We start from the raw sequence: 18,254 nt of genomic DNA, 5'->3' as shown, positions 1-18,254 counted from the left end.
AGCGTCTGGTTCATTTACAGGTAGTACAACAGACGCCTTTTTTTTTAAAAGCCTCTTTTTGGTTCTCCCCTCTCTCTCTCTCTCTCTGCCCCGGTCTGAGGGATATACGGAGGGGGGATGTCGACGGGCAGAGAAAGGGAGAGAGAGACAGAGAGGTGTAGAGAGAGAGAGAGAGAGAGAGAGAGAGAGAGCGCGATGCATGCATGTGGGCACGGATGGCAGACTGGAGTGATTTGATATAGGCTTGATGGATTGACAGGCGAGAAGTGTTGCAATGCATGCTCCTAGATTGGCTGTCAAGTGCGCGTGTGTGCGTGCGCATGTGTGTGCGTGTGCGTGTGAGAGAGAGAGAGAGAGATAATACTGTGTGCAGTTGCACTGTGTGGTGGTACATGCAGCTATTCTGTGTTTTGGCGTATGTGCGAGTGTGTGAGTGTGTGAGTGTGTGCCCACCAGCTCCTGTAACGTCTGTCATCAGCAGCGACGCTGCGCTGGCAGAAGTGATTGTGGCTGCTTCGCTGACATGCGGATTGTTTATGCACGCACGTCTGTGCAAGAAGCAGCACACACATGTACTGTATATGTGTGCGCGTGTGTGTGTGCACGCTCTCAAAGGCTTGTTCAGCCGTCGGCAGCGTGATTTAGCAGCAGAATTGCCTTTCGTGTGTCGGGTCGGCAATGCATGCAGACGGTGTGCGCACTATAGCTTATATTCTGTGAATGTGTGCTATAGTTTTCTGTGCAGGGCTCTATATCTATGGCATGTTGCTGCGTGCCTGCCTGCCTGCCTGCCTGCCTGCGCGCGTGCATGTGTCTGTTTGTGTCAAGCGAGTGAGAGAGAGAGAGAGAGATAGACAGACAGAGAGAGAGAGAGGGAGGGAGAGATGGACGGACGGACGGACGGACGGACGAGAGACCCAGAGAATTGGAAAACTGTGCAATGTGAAGGAGTTAAGGGACGCAGGGTGCATGACAAGTCCATGCAGCTTCTCCTCTGACACGGCTGTGGAAGCATCCAGACTTTGCCCCGGCTGACTCTGACTCGGTTGTCGGTGCAGTGCACACTGTGTGCAGGGCTGCAGGCTGATCTGTTCACCGTGTGCATGCCATGCAGCGCTGAGCCTGCATGCTCGTGTACTAGTAGTATGCGTATACGTATGCGTCCCATAAGATGCTCGGTGTCGTTGGCCGCAGCACCGATATATATACCGCCGCTGTGTGAGCGACATTGAGCGACGGTAATGACAGCGGTGCTTGTGCTATAGTATAGTGCAGGTGCTGGTTGGACAAGCTCCAATTGTGTCAGTGCTTTGCGTGCGACTCTTGAGCGAAAGAAACGCATGCACGCCCGCCCGCACTCGCGCAAACACACACAAACATGTATACATTACATACACATATTGGGGGGTGAGTAGAGAGGCACAGAAGGTCGTGTGGGATATACTGAAACATCTGGTTGGGAAGAGAGTTTGAAAGTGTTATACCATGTCCAGTGCCGGCCCGGGTTTATAGCTGAGAGGGAAGGAGTGAGTGTGTGGTTGCGTGTGTACGTGTGTGCGTGTGACATGTGGTGTGGTGTGGTGTGGTGTGGTGCGGTGCGGTGCGGTGCGGTGCGTGTCTGCAGACAGTTTATCATTCGTCCATTGAATGACAGTGCATTTTTAAGGGCTCTGCTGGACAATAGATATGCAGGTATGGCGGAGAATTCCCTGTGCATGGATGGACAGTGGACACAAACATGCTTCAGACTCCTGCCCCACTATAACAACCAGATAGCGTGCAGACACAGATCTGATCCAGCACATGACACCCTCCCACCCCCCCCCCCCCCCTCTCTCTCTCTCTCTCTCTTGTCTTTCCACACCATCTTGCAGAAATACCTTGAAATACTCATACCTATAGCCATCCGAATGTATAGTTGAAGAAGAGAGAATGGATATTAAAGGGGAATTTCTCCCTAAACCTTTTTTATTTTACAAAAGTAAGTTGATAATTATGTATATTGACAAAAATAAAATATTAAAAAATAAATGAAGATATAGGGGAGCTGGTGCTGGAGAGGGGGCTGGGGGGGGGGGGTGTCTAACGCTAGAACTCCTATTCAATCGTGCATTTTTTTTGTTCACATCTGTTCTATAGATGATGTGACAGCAACGCTCCATGCATTGACGCTTTCTGGTCTACGTGAGCTTTATTTTTTATATCTTTTTTTGGACAATATACATAATTATCAACTTACCTTTGTAAAAAAAAGTTTAGGGAGAAATTCCCCTTTAAAAGTGGCGAGGTTTGAGGTGGGAGCAGGCAGGCTATATGGTGGTGGGAGAAAAGGAGAGATGAAGCATGCCATGAGGAGGACATGAAAAAAGAGAGGCTGAACAGATGGAGAGGGCATGGGGCCATATTTTGTACGGTGGGATTGCCAGCATGTGGTTTACAGTATATGTCACAGAATGATGACACTGACTCACTGGATGGCTGTCTGTGTCTCAGGGATGCCTGTCTGACAGGCCCCTTAGGACGATGTCCTCACTATAACACCTGTTGCTTCAGGCCTCAACGGGTTAAACTTTAACCCGTTTAGCCCAAAAGGTAGATCGCGATCCAAAGGCTGCGCGGGTAGATCACATGACATGCCCCTCAAGAATATTACATTTAAATGTTAACTTAATCTTGAATTAAGTTGACTTAATGATTGATTGACTGACATAAAAGAAAGTGCCTGTCAGCTCAAACCCATAATGCAATACTTTGTTTTCAAGAGTGTTGCTGCGCACAAAATGTCGGTATATAGTCCTATATTACAAATGAAATGCAAAAAAAAAACCCTCTACCTATTCCATTTCTCCCCTTTCCCATTCCAAGTGCTTTTGTCTTAAATATAATGCCAGCGCCGCGCTATTCCAAAGCCATTTTCAGCAATGGTGTTATAATGTTTTCAGTGAGTATAGATCTTGTTGAGCTGTTCATTTTGAAAGTAGCTCTCATGTCAAAAATAAGAGCGGGTTAAAGCCACTCACCTGCCTGTGTGATCAGATCTGACTATGTACACTACAGTGTTTGTCCCTCTGTTTGTCTGTCTCTCTGGAAAGACTGGCTGTATGACTGGCTGGTAATTCCATTGATAAAAATCCTCCAGGCATGTGACGTAGCCCACAGCTGGAGCATAAGTGTCTGTCGCTGAAAGACGGAATTAAAGGCCCTTTTCACTATACCTGAACGGCTGCCTCGAGTGACTGGCATTATGAATCACCGGTTTCTTTAGTACATGACTCAAATGATATATCGTAATCCTTTGAATCATTCGCTTACTGATTCAGCACAGAGTTGAATTTTTTCGTAAAAATGTAACCACATTGTTACGGTCCTGTACAGCCACGCATTACAGTCCTCTTGGTATTTGGCTCCTATAGCTTCCTAACTATTTAGGTTTAGGTTTATTTATTTAGCACTCAGTACAAAAAAATAGACAATACCATATCAAAGAACAAAAATACAATGCAAGGAAGGGAAGAAGCCAGCTATGGCTTATTTGGAACCCTTTCCTGTATGGAAGAGGTCATTGGTTTAAACAGATTAAAAGTTCATTAAGAACAATACAAAAGTCTACAAAGTTGGCAAAGGGGGGCAGCTGTGCAATAAAGAAATAAAAACACAGGCTGCTACAAAAAAGGGAAATAAACAATACAACAACAAACACACAAAAGAAAATATAACACATCAAAGTATAAAACATGTAATCTACAGAGAGGAATGTCAGAAGTAACACGGAAAGAATAGTGAAAAGACGGAATGTCTTGTTTGCATTTCAAACTATCAGTCCTTTAGCTCTATACTCTCTAGGTCTAGGTTACAGTGAACCTCGTGAGAAGGATGTTTTAGTTTTAGGTGGGTCATGTTGGGCATCACAGTACATATCGTAATTGTTACAAGTCATTTCTTATTATTAACTTTCATAGTGTAACGGGTCTTACAGTTCCAGGAGAGTAAGGGAACCCTCTTTGAGTATAGTTTCAGAACGTCTTAGTTTGTTCGTTTCCAGTTACAGGGTTCATGGTAATCACACATAAAGTTAATAAAGTTTACATAAAAAATCTAATAAAATATGAAACAAAACGAAGGGTAAACAAAGGACAAAACAAAAACATGAGCGCAACAGATACAATTATGACATCATTAATGATAGAAAAATGAAAACTCTTATTCATTCATACAGAAAGTGAGAAGGATGTTCTATTCATCCACCCAATCTCTCCGACAGAGCTATGGCAGTCCTACAGCGCTGTGCTCTGTGTTGAGCACCGAGACGCCCAGCATAATGGACGTCAGCGTGTGTGTGTTGTCGTGCTGTATACTGTAACGCAAGCTATGTGCTGTTGTGTTGTGAGCAGGCCGGGCACACGTTTGCAGTTCTCGTGGGATTGCTTCCACAGCAACCCTATTACGGTATATATATACTCTATATTGTTAGAGAGACTATATGATGGGGCTATATATGCTGTGGCTGAGCTATCATTAATCTCCCCCTGGGAGCTGTCATTAATCGCCCGTTCCCCCCTCCATTGTGTTGGCTCATAAGGGGTGACGTTTTCCGTATATAAGAACGGATGAACCTCACCTCCTCTCTTTCCATCTGAGCCCACATGCGAGGAGGTATCCCCATTTTCTTTCTGCTGATGACTAATATACTGAGCCATTATAGCCGGTGCCGGCTTTGCATACGTTAGACTCTCCAGCACGGAGTTCCGACCTCCACCAGCGAGCGGGTTTTCCCTGCGTCCACTTCCTAGCTGTTGCTGAGGCAACAAGCAGCTACCATCATACAGTATATATACTAGCATCTTTTGCTGAGATTCTGGAGAGATCTCTGGGCTTGCTTTGCTGACAAACATATACACAGAAGAGCATATAGGAAAGCTATAAGCGCCATTCTGTGGCGTGAACGCTATACTGGGAATGTTGGTGGTGTTTCCACCCCGCCAATGACCTCTGAAGAGGTCACAGGAAGTTGGACATATTGCGTATGGGGAAGTGGTAAACCCCCCCCCCACACACACACACACACACACACACACTCCAAGGATTGAGGCTACTTTCTGGTGCAGTGTGTGGATATACTGTATAGGGCAGGCTCTCTCTCATGCACGCGCACGCACACACACACACACACACACACACACACACACACACACACACACACACACACACACACACACACACACACACACACTCCTTCTCTCTTCTAGCAGTGTGAATTTCATTCTTTCTTTCCCCCCTTCCACCCCGGGTTCTGTCTCTCTCTCTTTGCCGTTCTGTAACGTCCCTCACTTGCCAGGTCGTCTGTAACTCTCTCTCCCTTAATTCCGCTTGCTGTTTTCTCGCCTTCTCTAACAGTGACTATATAATCAAGGAGAAGACGGTGCTTCTGCAGAAAAAAGACAGCGAAGGGTTCGGCTTCGTGCTGCGAGGGGCCAAAGGTAACAAAACCCACGAGCACGGAAACAAGCAGTCTGCTTGTCTTGTCTTGTCTTGTCTGTCTCTCTTTGTCCATCTGTCTGTCTCTCGCTCTCTCTGGGTGCTGCTACATGCACAGTATGCACACATACTGCACTTTCATGTCCTATTAAAATATAATGCACACTGTGCTGCATGTTGCAGGGATTACCTACTGACTGTAGTGCTGTTCCCATTTGACTCTTCAACTGTATGTCCCTCCAGCTCAGACTCCCATCGAGGAATTCACTCCTACTCCAGCCTTCCCAGCCCTGCAGTACCTGGAGTCTGTGGACGAGGGCGGTGTGGCCTGGAGAGCTGGCCTCAGGATGGGGGACTTCTTGATAGAGGTGTGAGATGACTCGCTGTTGTCTGTTGCCGTCGGCCAGAAACCTTGTATCTTCATATTTCATCTTTTTGAGTGGTGCAACCCTTGGTTGTATGACAATGTCGTGTAAAATCCATAAAGCTCACCGCGTGTCGCGATGTGAGCTGGAGAGTTTTGTTAACCTTTCCACCTACGCATAATGACATGCCCCAAAAAGAAAGGCCCCCAGGGCCCAGGTCCCTGGACATACATGGTTTCTGCCTATAACAGCGACGTTTGGGCGTTATGGGTTGGAATTTAGGACCAGTCTTTTTTGGACCTGCTTTTGATGCCGTGGGGTTTAAGTCTTCAACTGACTTTAAAGTCTCTTGAATCCCCCACACTCTTTCTCTGTTGCATTCTCTCATCATGGCCTTGTTATACTTCCCCTCCAGGTGAACGGTCAGAATGTAGTGAAGGTGGGACACCGGCAGGTCGTCAACATGATCAGGCAGGGTGGTAATAGCCTCATGGTCAAGGTCGTCATGGTAACTCGCAACCCCGACATGGAGGACCTGGGCCCCAGAAAGAAAAGTAAGAGACAAGTGGTTCGATGATGATGACGCTGATGATGATGGATGAATAAACATAAATAATTACAACATGGCTAAAAAAAAGCTCCACTAGTGGCCCCCTAGTGGACATACTGCTCCTTACACCTAAGTGATTTGATTTGACTGCCTGACCGACCTTTCTCTGTCTCTCTCTCTGTCTCTGTCTGTCTCCCTCCAGTTCCCCAACAGAGTAAAAGAATGAGCGGGCAAGCCCTCGCACTGCGCTCCAAATCCATGACTTCCGAGCTGGAGGAGATGGGTAAGATCACTGTGGAGGAGGAGGAGGGAGGAGGAGGAGGAGGAGGAGGGAGGAGGTTGGGGGGTGCAGGATCAAAGGCGACACAAGCGTCAGCATATAGGAGAGAGAGAGGATGGATAGAAGGAGGAGGAGGAACGAAAGACAGGCGGAGAAAGAGGGACACAGAGCTGTTATAGTTGCAGTGCAGGTTCAGCGCAGTACGTTAGACGGGGGGAACAGCGTTAAACAGGAAGCACCGGGGTCGCTAAAGATAATGAAAGTGTGAAAGGGGGCGGAGTAGGTGTGTGTGTGTGTGTGTGTGTGTGTGTGTGTGTGTGTGGGGGGGGTGTTACTGTTAAATATAGACAACCCTATATGAAAGTGTGAGCAACGTGTGAGTTCCATATAGGGATAGAAAGTGAGCGTAACAGGAGGACAGGCGAGCTGTGGGGATCAGCGACAGCCAGTCAGCAGCAGCAGACAATGAGCTGCCGCCGTGGATGATGAGAGTCTCAATGCATTTCACTGTTCTTTCAGAGGTTCCGCACTGTCACTACGAGCACCCCCACTACAGGTAACCCTCCCAAACCCACCACCCCGCGCCCGCCAGCCCGCCAGCCCGCCCGCCCCGCCCCGCCCGCCCGCACCCCGGTGGTCCCTTCTCTCACTGCCCCGCCTTCTTCTTTTTCCTATACCTCACTGCACCTCCCCCTACCCCGCCCCCCACACCCCCCCCCCTCTAGCCAATCCTAGCTTTAACCCCCCTAAAACTATATACTGTCATTAGCCCTCCATGGACTGGACACGCACTGTACCACCACTGTATACAGTACACGCGTGGCGCACGCACACGCACACACGCGCACGCGCACACGCATACGCACGCACACACACAGAGTCACACGCACACAATCTCTCACACACACACACACACACACACACACACACACACACACACACTGTACGTATACGGAATGCACTGAATGGAAAAGTATTGGCTGAAACCAAATATATGAAACACTTGGCCAAAAGCGGAATACCGAATGGCCGGAAATTATATTTGTGTAATATATGTAATGCATATATATATAATATATATACATACATACATACATACAGTACATGCATACACACACACACACACACACACACACACACACACACACACACACACACACACACACACACACACACACACACCAACTCTCGGCAAGTGTTTGTTGCCATAGTAACGCTGCTGGGGGTGGGTGTCACTGAGGAAGGGGAGAACTGTGGCTGCTGCCGCGCCGCTGTCTTGTCTGTCTGTCTGTACTGGGGCATGCTCAGTGAGCAAGCTGATGATTTATGATGGCCATGAGGCTCCCCAGAGCCGCTTTCATGTCGGGTCGCCAGACTTCTAGCCCCGCTCCGCAGACGACCTGCCCAACACCTCAGTTCCTTGTTTAGCAAAATGTCCTCCTTGGGGAAACACTCGGCCTGTCCCACACCTCCACCCCAACCAACACACACTGGTTATTATGTCCCCATTGTCCCGTAAGCCTGGATCTGATGGGGGGGGGCCAGATTGCGTGTATAGGGAGAATCTACCCTTTGCTCCACCCTCGTTCTTCCTCCACTGCCACTTCTACCCCCATCCCCAACCACCCTTTCTCTCTCTCTCTCTGTGGTCTGACTCAACCCGATCAGTGCACAGCATGAGCCCCCCCCCCGCCCCCCAGCCAGCCCGCACATGGGTACAAGTTCCCTGACCCTTTAAAACCTCCATCACCACAACAGCCACTCACCCACCGACAGACCAGTGCTCACTATATGTACCCATGGTACCTAATGCATCTTCTTCTAGTACACGCGTCAACACTTATATTACAGACTGTGACAACAGTACATCACTTTCCAAATTATTTATAACTTGATGTATAGAGAAAATAAAAGCTCTGTTCGTTTTCCCCCAATTAGCGGTATAGCATATGACTCCAGTATTCAGGTGCGGGAGGTGCTGGAGATTGCACTCACAATGTCATCGGTTGGCACTGCCTCCTCCTGAGGCAAGGTGAAAGGAGCACAATGTGTGAGGAAGCCGTGCCATATGGCTTATTCTAATGCACAGAATTAATTTAGGTGGTGGAAACCGTCTTACCGCTGTGTTTTGATGCAGTGTTCCCGGTTCACCTAGAAGTCATGCTGCAAAGAGAGCAGGCTAGGGGCATTTCATGGAAATGTCTTCTGCACTTTTCGTGAATCCTTTCATCGTCCGACCGCCCGTCCGTCCGTCCGTCCGTCCGTCCGCCCCTCTCTTTTCTTTCTTCAAGTGAGCGTCGATTTAACAGGTTCAGATGTGATGTCACTCACAGTACACATTATTTTTTATACGTTTTTAAGTGAACATACAACTGGACAATTACCACGGTTCCATAACTGTTTGAGGTATATTATTCAATATATTGTTGAACTAGATTCGTGAGTTCCCACACAAATACCACATAACGCTAGCCTATTTCAGTTTACAACTCAACTCAACTCACCAATCAGCGTCTTAATTTGTACACTGACGGGTCACCTATTTCCTTCTCCTTCTACCCCTAATACCACCACCACTTCTGTCCAGCATTATTACTCTTAACTCTGTTGTTCCTCTGTCCCCTTCTACACCTCCTCATCAACGCTAACTGGATGTTAACAACTTAACAGTGGAGAGAGGTGGGAGTTATATCTTCAGACTAATTGTGTATATGTATGTGTGTGTGTGCGCTGCATGCATGCGATCATGGTGAGAGAACAAGCAACAATTCATCCTTGCCTAGCATATTTACTGTAACACGAGAAGTGTGCATGGCTCGGCAGTGTCAAAGTGTGGGTGTGTGCAGTTCGTTTTTCTTTCGTAACATCTTAAGATCTCGAAGCCTGCCGAGGTGACTCAGTTTGTGAGGCTCTCGGGAATATGATTAGCATTCACTGTAATGACAGTCTTGCAGTTTCTCCCCTGCCAAAGTCTTGAGTCTCTCCCTTTGTCCTCTTTCCAGCTGCTACCCCCTGGAAAAAGAAATCAGGTACGTTCTTTGCTACCGATGAACACATAAATCTCCCCCCCCCCCCACCCATCAGTGTTGTTTTTGGCAGCAAATTTAGATTTTAGTTTTAGTCGTAGTCTTTTTTTTATTTTTAATACTGTTTTTATTAGGCATTTTTGTAAGACAATTTCAGATTTAGACAATGATAATAAGTAATTCAGTTAATTAAAAATGAAAAAAATAACAGGCAATGTAAATGTTCCACATACAGTATAATAAAAAAGACATAAGTGTAAAACAAAAAAACAGTTAAACAATGACAAGTGTGAACAGACAAACAAAACAGACAACAGGACAGACACTCTTGCTCTCAAACTTCCAACATGTTGTGAATTAAGTAAGTTTAGACATTCTTTTTTAAATAATAAAAAATAAAATAAAGAAAAAACACTCAGTTCCTTTTCTTTCAGTTCCTTTTCTTTCTTTCCAATTTTCTATTGTGCTATCTATTGTGTTGGAGGGGTTAGCGTACACCTATTAAAATATTCAATAAAGGGTTGCTAGTCGTAGTCTTTTGAATAGTTTTCATTTCGTTTTTAGTCACATTTTAGTCTCCTGGGATGTTTTAGTGTCTCCTGTCCTGTGTTTTAGTCGACGAAATTGTCAGTATATTTAGTCTTAGTTTTAGTCATCATAGATTAGTTTCCATTTAGTTTCCGTCAGTGAAAAAACGTAGTCGACGAACATTTTCCGTCTTAGTTTTAGTCGAGGAAAACAACACTGCCCCCCATTCAACCCGCCCCGTCTTGCCCTCCTGCCCCTTCGCCCACACAACATATTTGTACTCTTATCTGTTTAGAACTAAACTGCTGTTGCCAAGTCGCACATCTATGTCATCTTCTTGTTGTGGGGTTTTTCCCTTTCCTGTATAGAATTCGATTCGTCGCAGATTACGGAGAAGAAGAGGACCGTCTATCAGATGGCCTTGAGTGAGTGAGATCATTGAATCATGTGTTGCAGACGTGCACACAGTAAAATCATCAGTGTCAAATGATCCATGTGTTAATTTGCCCCATTTTGTGAATGGTTACAAATGGAACCAAATTGATTCTTAAGGGTCAATCCGGTTATTTGTAGGGTTCAATTCACTGTGTAACACCTCTACATAAAGTCCAGTAGTATCAGGGAAGTGGTTATGTTAGTTATCTTCCACTGGACATGATGGGTGTGTGATAGTGTGGCAGGGGAGGGGAGGGGAGAGCCTGAAAACCCACCTCCACTGATCTGTCACCCACGCGCCTTAGTCTCGTACTGCAATTTGTTCACACGGCCTTTCTTAATATCCATTTCACCTGCCCTCTACACCTCTAACTCCTCTCTCTATCACCACCCCCCACCCTTCTCTCTCTCTCTCTCTCTCTCTCTCTCTCTCTCTCTCTCTCTCTCTCTCCTCCAGATAAACTAGATGAGATTCTGGCAGCTGCTCAGCAGACAATCAGCACCAACGAGGGGCCTGGGACGAGGGGTCAGGGGCCAAAGAGAGAGCGAGGCCGCAGCATCTATGGCAACGAGGTGTGTACTGTATACTGTATGTGTGTATATACAGTGCTTGCGTGTGCATTCTCTGAACGATCTGGGAATCTCTGTTTGAATTTTGTCGTGTGTGTACTGTATGGCAGTGATTCTCCACCTTTTTACCTTGAAGGACCCCCAGTTATAGGATTATGCATTATGTGCGGGCCCCCATTTTGTACGATTTCTTTATCCCTGGGATGCAAATCTACACTGTAACATTTAACTCTGAGAGTGTATATACTCAATCAATCAAAGGGACCCTCGTGAGTCCCTTTGGTTCCATTTGTACACACTCAGATTTACAGACTCATAATTATTTACAGACATGGTTCCAGTTGGTTCCCAGGAATCAATCATTTAGCTAGGGTGCTTGTGCGGTGCAGTGGTAAAGTGCCTGCCTGCCCACCACCGCTGAGGTTATGGGTTAGAAGAATCTATCGTGGTGGGGGCACGGTGGCACAGTTGGTAGTGCTGTCGCCTCACAGCTAGAAGGTCCTGGGTTCGATTCCCGCTCGTGACGCTGTGGGTGCAGGTGGCGTGTTCTCTCCTCCACGCAATCAGTGGCGGGGATGGCAAAAGGGCCTTTCTGTGTGGAGTTTGCATGTTCTCCCCGTGTCCCCTAGGGTAGGTACCCTCACAAAAAACACGCAGTAATCCTGGTCTCTAAACTGCCTCACCCTGGCCAGGCGGGGCGCCTGATGGAGGGGAAAGGAACTGGTTGGAATAACGTGTTCCTTCCACGCGCTACGTCCAACCAGGGAAACTCCCCCTCCTGTCAGGTGTAAAGGAGCAACTTGGACACTCATGCATGAAGGAAGCATGAGTTCAAGTCCGTTGCTCTCCCCAGGTTGGCGGAGGGTGTGTAGACTAGAGCCCAGGATCACATTAGATAATTGACACAGGGGTGAAAAATGGGTTATAAAATCGTGGGATAAAAATAAATTAAAGAAAAGGGAAGGGAAAGCCCGCAGCGAGGGTGATAATTGTCACTGCTCGTACTCCCGCGGGCTCATGGCACCTGTCAGCAGGGAGTGTTGGGCAGGGGGGAGCAGGACGAAGGCTCTACATCCTCCCGGTGGGGGCTCCTCACTGGCATGTGAGTCAGTAGGACACAGCAGCAGCGACAACATAGCAGTGTGTGGGGGGAGGAATCAATTGGCATAACACAACTAGAAAAATGGGGCAAACATTCTAAACCCTGGATCCCCCCTCAAGGACCCTGGGAGGTCCCCACACCCCCCCCCGTTGAGACTCGATACTGTGTGGCAAGGATATGTGCTGTGTGTATCGAGTGTGAGAGTTGTTCTATGTCCACTGGTGCATATACTCCACTAGCCTCCACCCCGTCACAGGATTGAGTGAAACCGTTTCTCCATGTATGTTCCTATGGTAACACCCTGACACTTAAGCCTAATTCATGCTTCGTTGCGCGATGGTGTTACGCGCCAAAAATAGCCGACGCATCGGACGGATGTTTTGCCAGATTGCGAGCTCGTATAGGTCTGCTATTTTTGACGTGTCGTGCGATGAAGTGTATGAATCGGGCTTCAGATGATAATGCTACAGTCCGTGGGGAATATTTTGACAACTTGTTCACGTCAACAAACAAAAGGTTCATACTGAACTGCGTTCCCTTCCACAACAGCAAAATCTTGGGTGTTAATTTAGTCACTTAAACCCCACTGTAGGTATGCCCTTTTGTTTCCCTCTTCACAATATTAATGTTCACCGAAAATTGCCGATCTACAACCTGTGATTACACACATGTTGTGAGCTCGTAGATGTGCTATTTTTTGCAGAACGTTCACCCACCACCACAGAATAGGGATGCTATGGTTCCTGTGGTTATAGAGTGTAAAAATGCACCAGTTAAGGGTCCATTTTACTGTGTAATACTTTAACACAATGACTGTTGACTATACTCTTCTAGCTTCTTTTAATCAGCTTTTTTCCCCCTCCTCCTCGCATGCTTTGTGCACTTCACGCAGCCAAATTATGACCAATCGGGGATGGGGATGACGTCATCGGGGTCTGGCCTCGGCTATGACCGTAGCCAGTACACCTCGGCCCATGCTCCACCGCACGGTATGCTGCGGCAGAAGTCCATCGGTGAGGCTGTCTTGTCTGTCTGTCTGCCCCCCCTCTGTCCACCTGTGTGTCTGTCCTCTAGACCGGTAGTGGTCTTTGCTGTGCCCACCTGTCTGTCTGTGGCCAAGCACGTTTGTCTAAGTCTCTACTGTGTATAGCGCTCGCTGCTCACAGCTTTCTGCAGTACACTCGTCTGTATATTTATGTTCTCAGATGACTGGGCTTGTGCTTGTACTCTCAAGACAAGAAGTTTGTCTGTCTTATATACATTACTACATATCCACACAGGTACAAGCAGTGACTGTAACGTACATATGGAACTAACATACTTTCATTTCACTGCTTGTATCTGTATTGGTAACAAATAAACCTTCTTGATTCTTATACTAACTCTACTACTATTTGTTATATGTTATGTATCTCTGTCAGTGTCGAGCTAGGCTATACCGTAAGTTCAACTTTGCTGCACAAAGCTTTCACTTCAATATGTTTGTTGGGTCAAATGACACCTTGGGCATTGATTAAAGCTACAGTAGATTTATTAGTATACTTTGCAGTAAGTATAATTTGCAGATTAACAAGCTCACAATGCATTGCCTTTGTCGTTGTGAGCTTGTAGATCTGCTATTTTCAGCATGTGACACCATCATACGACATAAATTAGGCATTAACCTGCATTATCGACTTGATTCCTGGTCTGTCGTTCACTGAAGTTGTGCTGTGTAACTCTTGACGTAATGAATGCCTTCTGATGACCAAGTAAACCGAGACCATGTGTGGAAGCTGTTCAGCTGCCTTTTTGTTTTGTGGAATGTTTACATACCACCACTAACATACTTATGAACTAACGCAGAGCACAGAACGGAGGACAGACAGGGCGGCGGGTAGACGGGCAGGCAGATTTAGAAAGACGCTCTCATACATCACCCTCAACCATTTCCCCCCCTTCGCTGCACTGCCTCCCCCCCCCCACACCACTGCCCCTCTTCTCCTCCATCTATACCTTCTGTTCCCACCGATATGCCATTTTGTATCTCTCAGCCTCTCTCTCCCCCCATTCATTTAAAATCTGAATTTGTCTCTCTCGCCACTATCTCTTTTTCTTTGCTGTTTGTGAACGTTTGCAGGGACGGCCGAGGACGAGAAGCATTTCCTCCTGCACCCTCCGGCCATGAAGTTCACCCGCAGCCTCTCCGTGCCGGGCCCCGAGGACATCCCCCCGCCCCCCACCACCGCCCCGCCGGAGCCTCCGTTCTCCTCGGCTCCGCCGCTGGGCTATCGAGGCGCCAAGTCGTCCCAGCAGCAGCCGTCCGTCGCCATGTCCCAGTCCACCTCCGCCTCCGCACACTACCAGCTCTACTCCCAGTCCGTCCACTTCACCCAGCACGGGGGCAGGGAGAGGGCCCCTCCGCCCCCGGGCCCCGGAGGCGTGGAGCACACGCCGGCCTATGCACAGCACGCCGCCGCCGCCCACTCGGCTCTGAGCAGGACTGCTTCTCGGAAGCTCTCCTATCAGGCGGAGCCCCCACCACCCGCCCCCGCCGGTGCGAAAGGGGCGGTTCTGAGGAGAGGCTACAGCACGGCCGCTCTCCCCCCTTCCAGCGTCGCCACAGTCGTCCCCCAGCAGCAGCAGACCGCCCAGAGCCATCCCCAGCGAGTGGAGCGCAGTGCCACGGGGGTGCCTAAAGGAGGTCCCCGGAGGACCAAGGTTCCTCTGGTGAAGCAGTCCAAAGTGGAGGACTTGCGTGCGGCTCAGGGGACGCTGGGGAGCAAGGGGGCCGTGGAGAAGAGCTCCATTGCCATTCCCACCATCATCGTCAAAGCCCCCTCCACCAGCAGCAGCGGGCGAAGCAGCCAGGGCAGCAGCGTGGAGGCCGAACCTGCTCCCCCGGGGGAGGGGGCGGACGGGGCCTCGAAAACCCCCCACGGACCTCCGCCTTCCACGCCGGCGCCGCAGCCCCCCGCCCCGCCCTCCATGCCGGCCCCTTTACCCCCGTCGCTGCCCTCCATCCGAGCCCAGGACAACGTGGACTTCACCAGTCAGTTCGGCGCGGCGATCGTCGGCGCGGCCCGCCGGGACAGGGAGCGCTTTCACGAAGCGCGGCGAAAGAACGCCCCCTTTTTCATGTCGGCCGAGGAAGACGCGGGTCCAGGAGGGGGAGGAGGCGGAGGCGGGGGGCCGGGGGACGCGGGAGGCCTGACGAGGTCTCAGTACTCGCAGCCGCAGCTGAGTGCCCTGTCCGACGGCTCCGCCGCCACGCGGCTGCGGCCGTCCAAGTCCATCGACGAGGGCATGTTCTCCGGCGACACCTTCATCCACCACACTCGCAGCATGCCCCCGGCCTTCGGCCTCCCGGAGTACGCGTCTCCGGCGCTGGACTATCAGCCCACGTCTGTGCCCGCCGACTTCTATGGAAGCCGTCAGCAGCCGCCGTCCTCCTCCAGCACCACCACTTTCATCCACCCGCTGACGGGGAAGGTGCTGGACCCCTCGTCCCCTCTGGGCCTGGCCCTGGCCGCCAGGGAGCGCGCGCTGAAGGACGACGGCAGGTTGAGGAGGGGGGCTGAGCACCACCTCGGCCGACAGATGTCGGCGGCGTTTCCCTCGTCCACCGTCACCTCTCAGCCGGTGGCGTCCTCTGCCCAGTCCTCCAGCTCCTCCTACCTGGTCACCTCGTCCTCGCTGGCCGCCACCACGCCCAGCGTCGGCCGCCCGCCCTCGCCGAGGATCCTCCGTGGGGGGGGCGGCGGGGGGAGCGCCTGGGGCGAAGACGGCTCCGGAGGGGAGCGGGAGAGGGAGGGCGGAGGAGGAGGAGGAGGGGCCAGGGAGGGGCTGAGGGTGCGCTTCTCCGAGGACAAGACTGTCCACACCACCACGCACCACTACCAGGCCCAGCCCGTGTACCAGCCCGTCTACAAGGAGAGAGACCGGGAACGGGAGAGGTCAAGGGACAGGGATCGGTCGAGAGAAAGGGAGATGTCGAGGGAAAGGGAGATGTCGAGGGAAAGAGAGCAGTCGAGGGACAGGGAGCTGAGAGAGAGGGAGCGGTCGAGGGAGTTGTCGAGGGAGAGGGAGTTGTCGAGGGAAATAGAAAGGGTGAGGGATCTGTCGAGGGAAAGGGGGAGGGACAAGGAGAGGGAAGAGTATTTGAGGAATGTAGCGGCTGCTGCTGCCGCCGCCGAAAGCGCGTCTCATCAGTCCCAGCAGCCCCGGAGACCCAATTTCCTCCGGATGGAAAGCGAGGCCGGTGCCTACATCCTGTCCCTCACGCCTCCCTCCTCCACGGCCGCCGCCGCTCAGCAGACGGGACACGGCGGCGGGGGGAGCGGCGGTCCGGCCATGATGGTCCTCCCTCCCCCCGCCCCCTCTGTGGACGCCGACGACGAGCTTGCCTTCGTGGACCCCCTCCCCCCTCCCTTAGAGTTCGCCAACAGCTTTGACCGGGGCAACAACAACGGGGCCGTGTCGGGGTACTCTCAGCGCGGGGCGGCCGGCGGCGGCAACTATCCGCCAACCTCCCGCCAGCAGCAGCAGCAGCAGCCACCTCCGCCTCCTCCCCCTCCGCCGCCACCTCCGCTGGCCCTGCAGCCCGCTCAGAGGGAGACATTCGGCTGCTTCCCGGCGCACACGCCCCTCCCCTCGCCACAGGCGGGGGACTCCACGGCCTCCAGCCTCACGTCTTACGACAGCGAGGTGGCCAACCTGACGCAGTCCCACTCCCCGCAGTCGCAGACGTCCCCCAACCCTCTGCCCCCTCCTTCGCCTTCCACCCTCCAGCCCCGCCTGGGCGCCGCCCAGTCTCTCCCGTCGGTCTCCCCTCCGCCTCCGCCCGGCTCCTACCACAGACCCTTCTCCATGGCCCACCCCCACCACCTCTATAACAGCACCCCCCACGTCCCAGGGCGCTCCTCCTCCCCGACACCCCCTCCCGCTATCGCACCGCCTCCGGCCTACCGCGGCCACACCCCCATTTCCTCCACAACTGCTGCCACCTCAGCCCCTCTCAGGGGCACCGCCTCCCATACCACGACCGCTAGCTGTGCCCCCGCGACCGTCACCACTGCTGCCACCGCCGCCACCGCCACAAGCACCTCTGCCCAGCTCCACCAGCAGGGGCGCGCGCACGCCGCCGCCTCCTCTGCGACCACCGCGCTCGGCCGTCACCGCCCACCGCCCAAGTCCGGAGAGTCCCTGGAGACGGTGGTGGACTCCGGGATCGAGGAGCTGGACAGCCGCAGCAGCAGCGACCACCACCTGGACAGCATCCTGCAGGGCCTGAGCAGAGGTGGGACCGGGGAGGTGGAGAGAGGAGGTGGAGGTGACCTGCTGGACTCTTACATGAGCTACCTAGACGGACAGACGTTTGAAAACGCCACGGCGGCGGCCTCGACCTACCCCAAGGCCAACCGGTTCAGGGAGGGCGGCCGCGCCGGAGACCTGCGCAGGCAGACCGCCACCGCCCCGGCTTCCTTCCTCTCTCACCGACGGAGGGGGGAGGAGGAGGAGGAGGCGGACGAGGGGGAGGACGATGGCGGCTACGGGATGAGAGAGACACAGAATCTGGGGCGCCCCACCTCGCCATATTTCGACCGCCCCCGCACCCCGGAGATGAAGCCCCTGTGGGGCGACGGGCAGATGGCCGGGGACGTCGGGGGTCCGGCCGGGCCATTCCTGGAGGGACGGAAGATTTACCCCCCGGCCTCCAGCATGAAGCCCAGCATCATTAACGAGCTGAACAGCAAACTGCAGCAGAGAAGCTGGAGCAGCCAGAAGCCACTGAGCAGACACAGGTAGGAGTCACCTTTAAACCACTGAGCAGACACAGGTAGGAGTCACCTTTAAGCCACTGAGCAGACACAGGTAGGAGTCACCTTTAAACCACTGAGCAGACACAGGTAGGAGTCACCTTTTAAACCACTGAGCAGACACA

General features: G+C 51.5%; 1 protein-coding gene across 1 annotated transcript in view; it reads left to right on the top strand.

The window, feature by feature from the left end:
- shank1 (SH3 and multiple ankyrin repeat domains 1) overlaps nt 1–18,254 on the top strand; it is a 106,406-nt gene that overhangs the window by 80,816 nt on the left and 7,336 nt on the right. Inside the window, exons 19-27 of the mRNA XM_080776676.1 lie at nt 5,395–5,477; nt 5,719–5,843; nt 6,256–6,394; nt 6,593–6,673; nt 9,673–9,699; nt 10,593–10,649; nt 11,117–11,232; nt 13,224–13,344; nt 14,451–18,114. Of these exons, the coding sequence (XP_080632802.1) occupies nt 5,395–5,477; nt 5,719–5,843; nt 6,256–6,394; nt 6,593–6,673; nt 9,673–9,699; nt 10,593–10,649; nt 11,117–11,232; nt 13,224–13,344; nt 14,451–18,114 (4,413 nt within the window). The remainder of the gene's footprint in view (nt 1–5,394; nt 5,478–5,718; nt 5,844–6,255; nt 6,395–6,592; nt 6,674–9,672; nt 9,700–10,592; nt 10,650–11,116; nt 11,233–13,223; nt 13,345–14,450; nt 18,115–18,254) is intronic.

Source organism: Protomyctophum bolini (assembly GCF_963924005.1).
Source record: "Protomyctophum bolini genome assembly, chromosome: 11".
Lineage (NCBI taxonomy): Eukaryota > Metazoa > Chordata > Actinopteri > Myctophiformes > Myctophidae > Protomyctophum > Protomyctophum bolini.
Note: the sequence above shows the minus strand (reverse complement) of the source record. Positions and strands in the feature narration are given on the sequence as shown.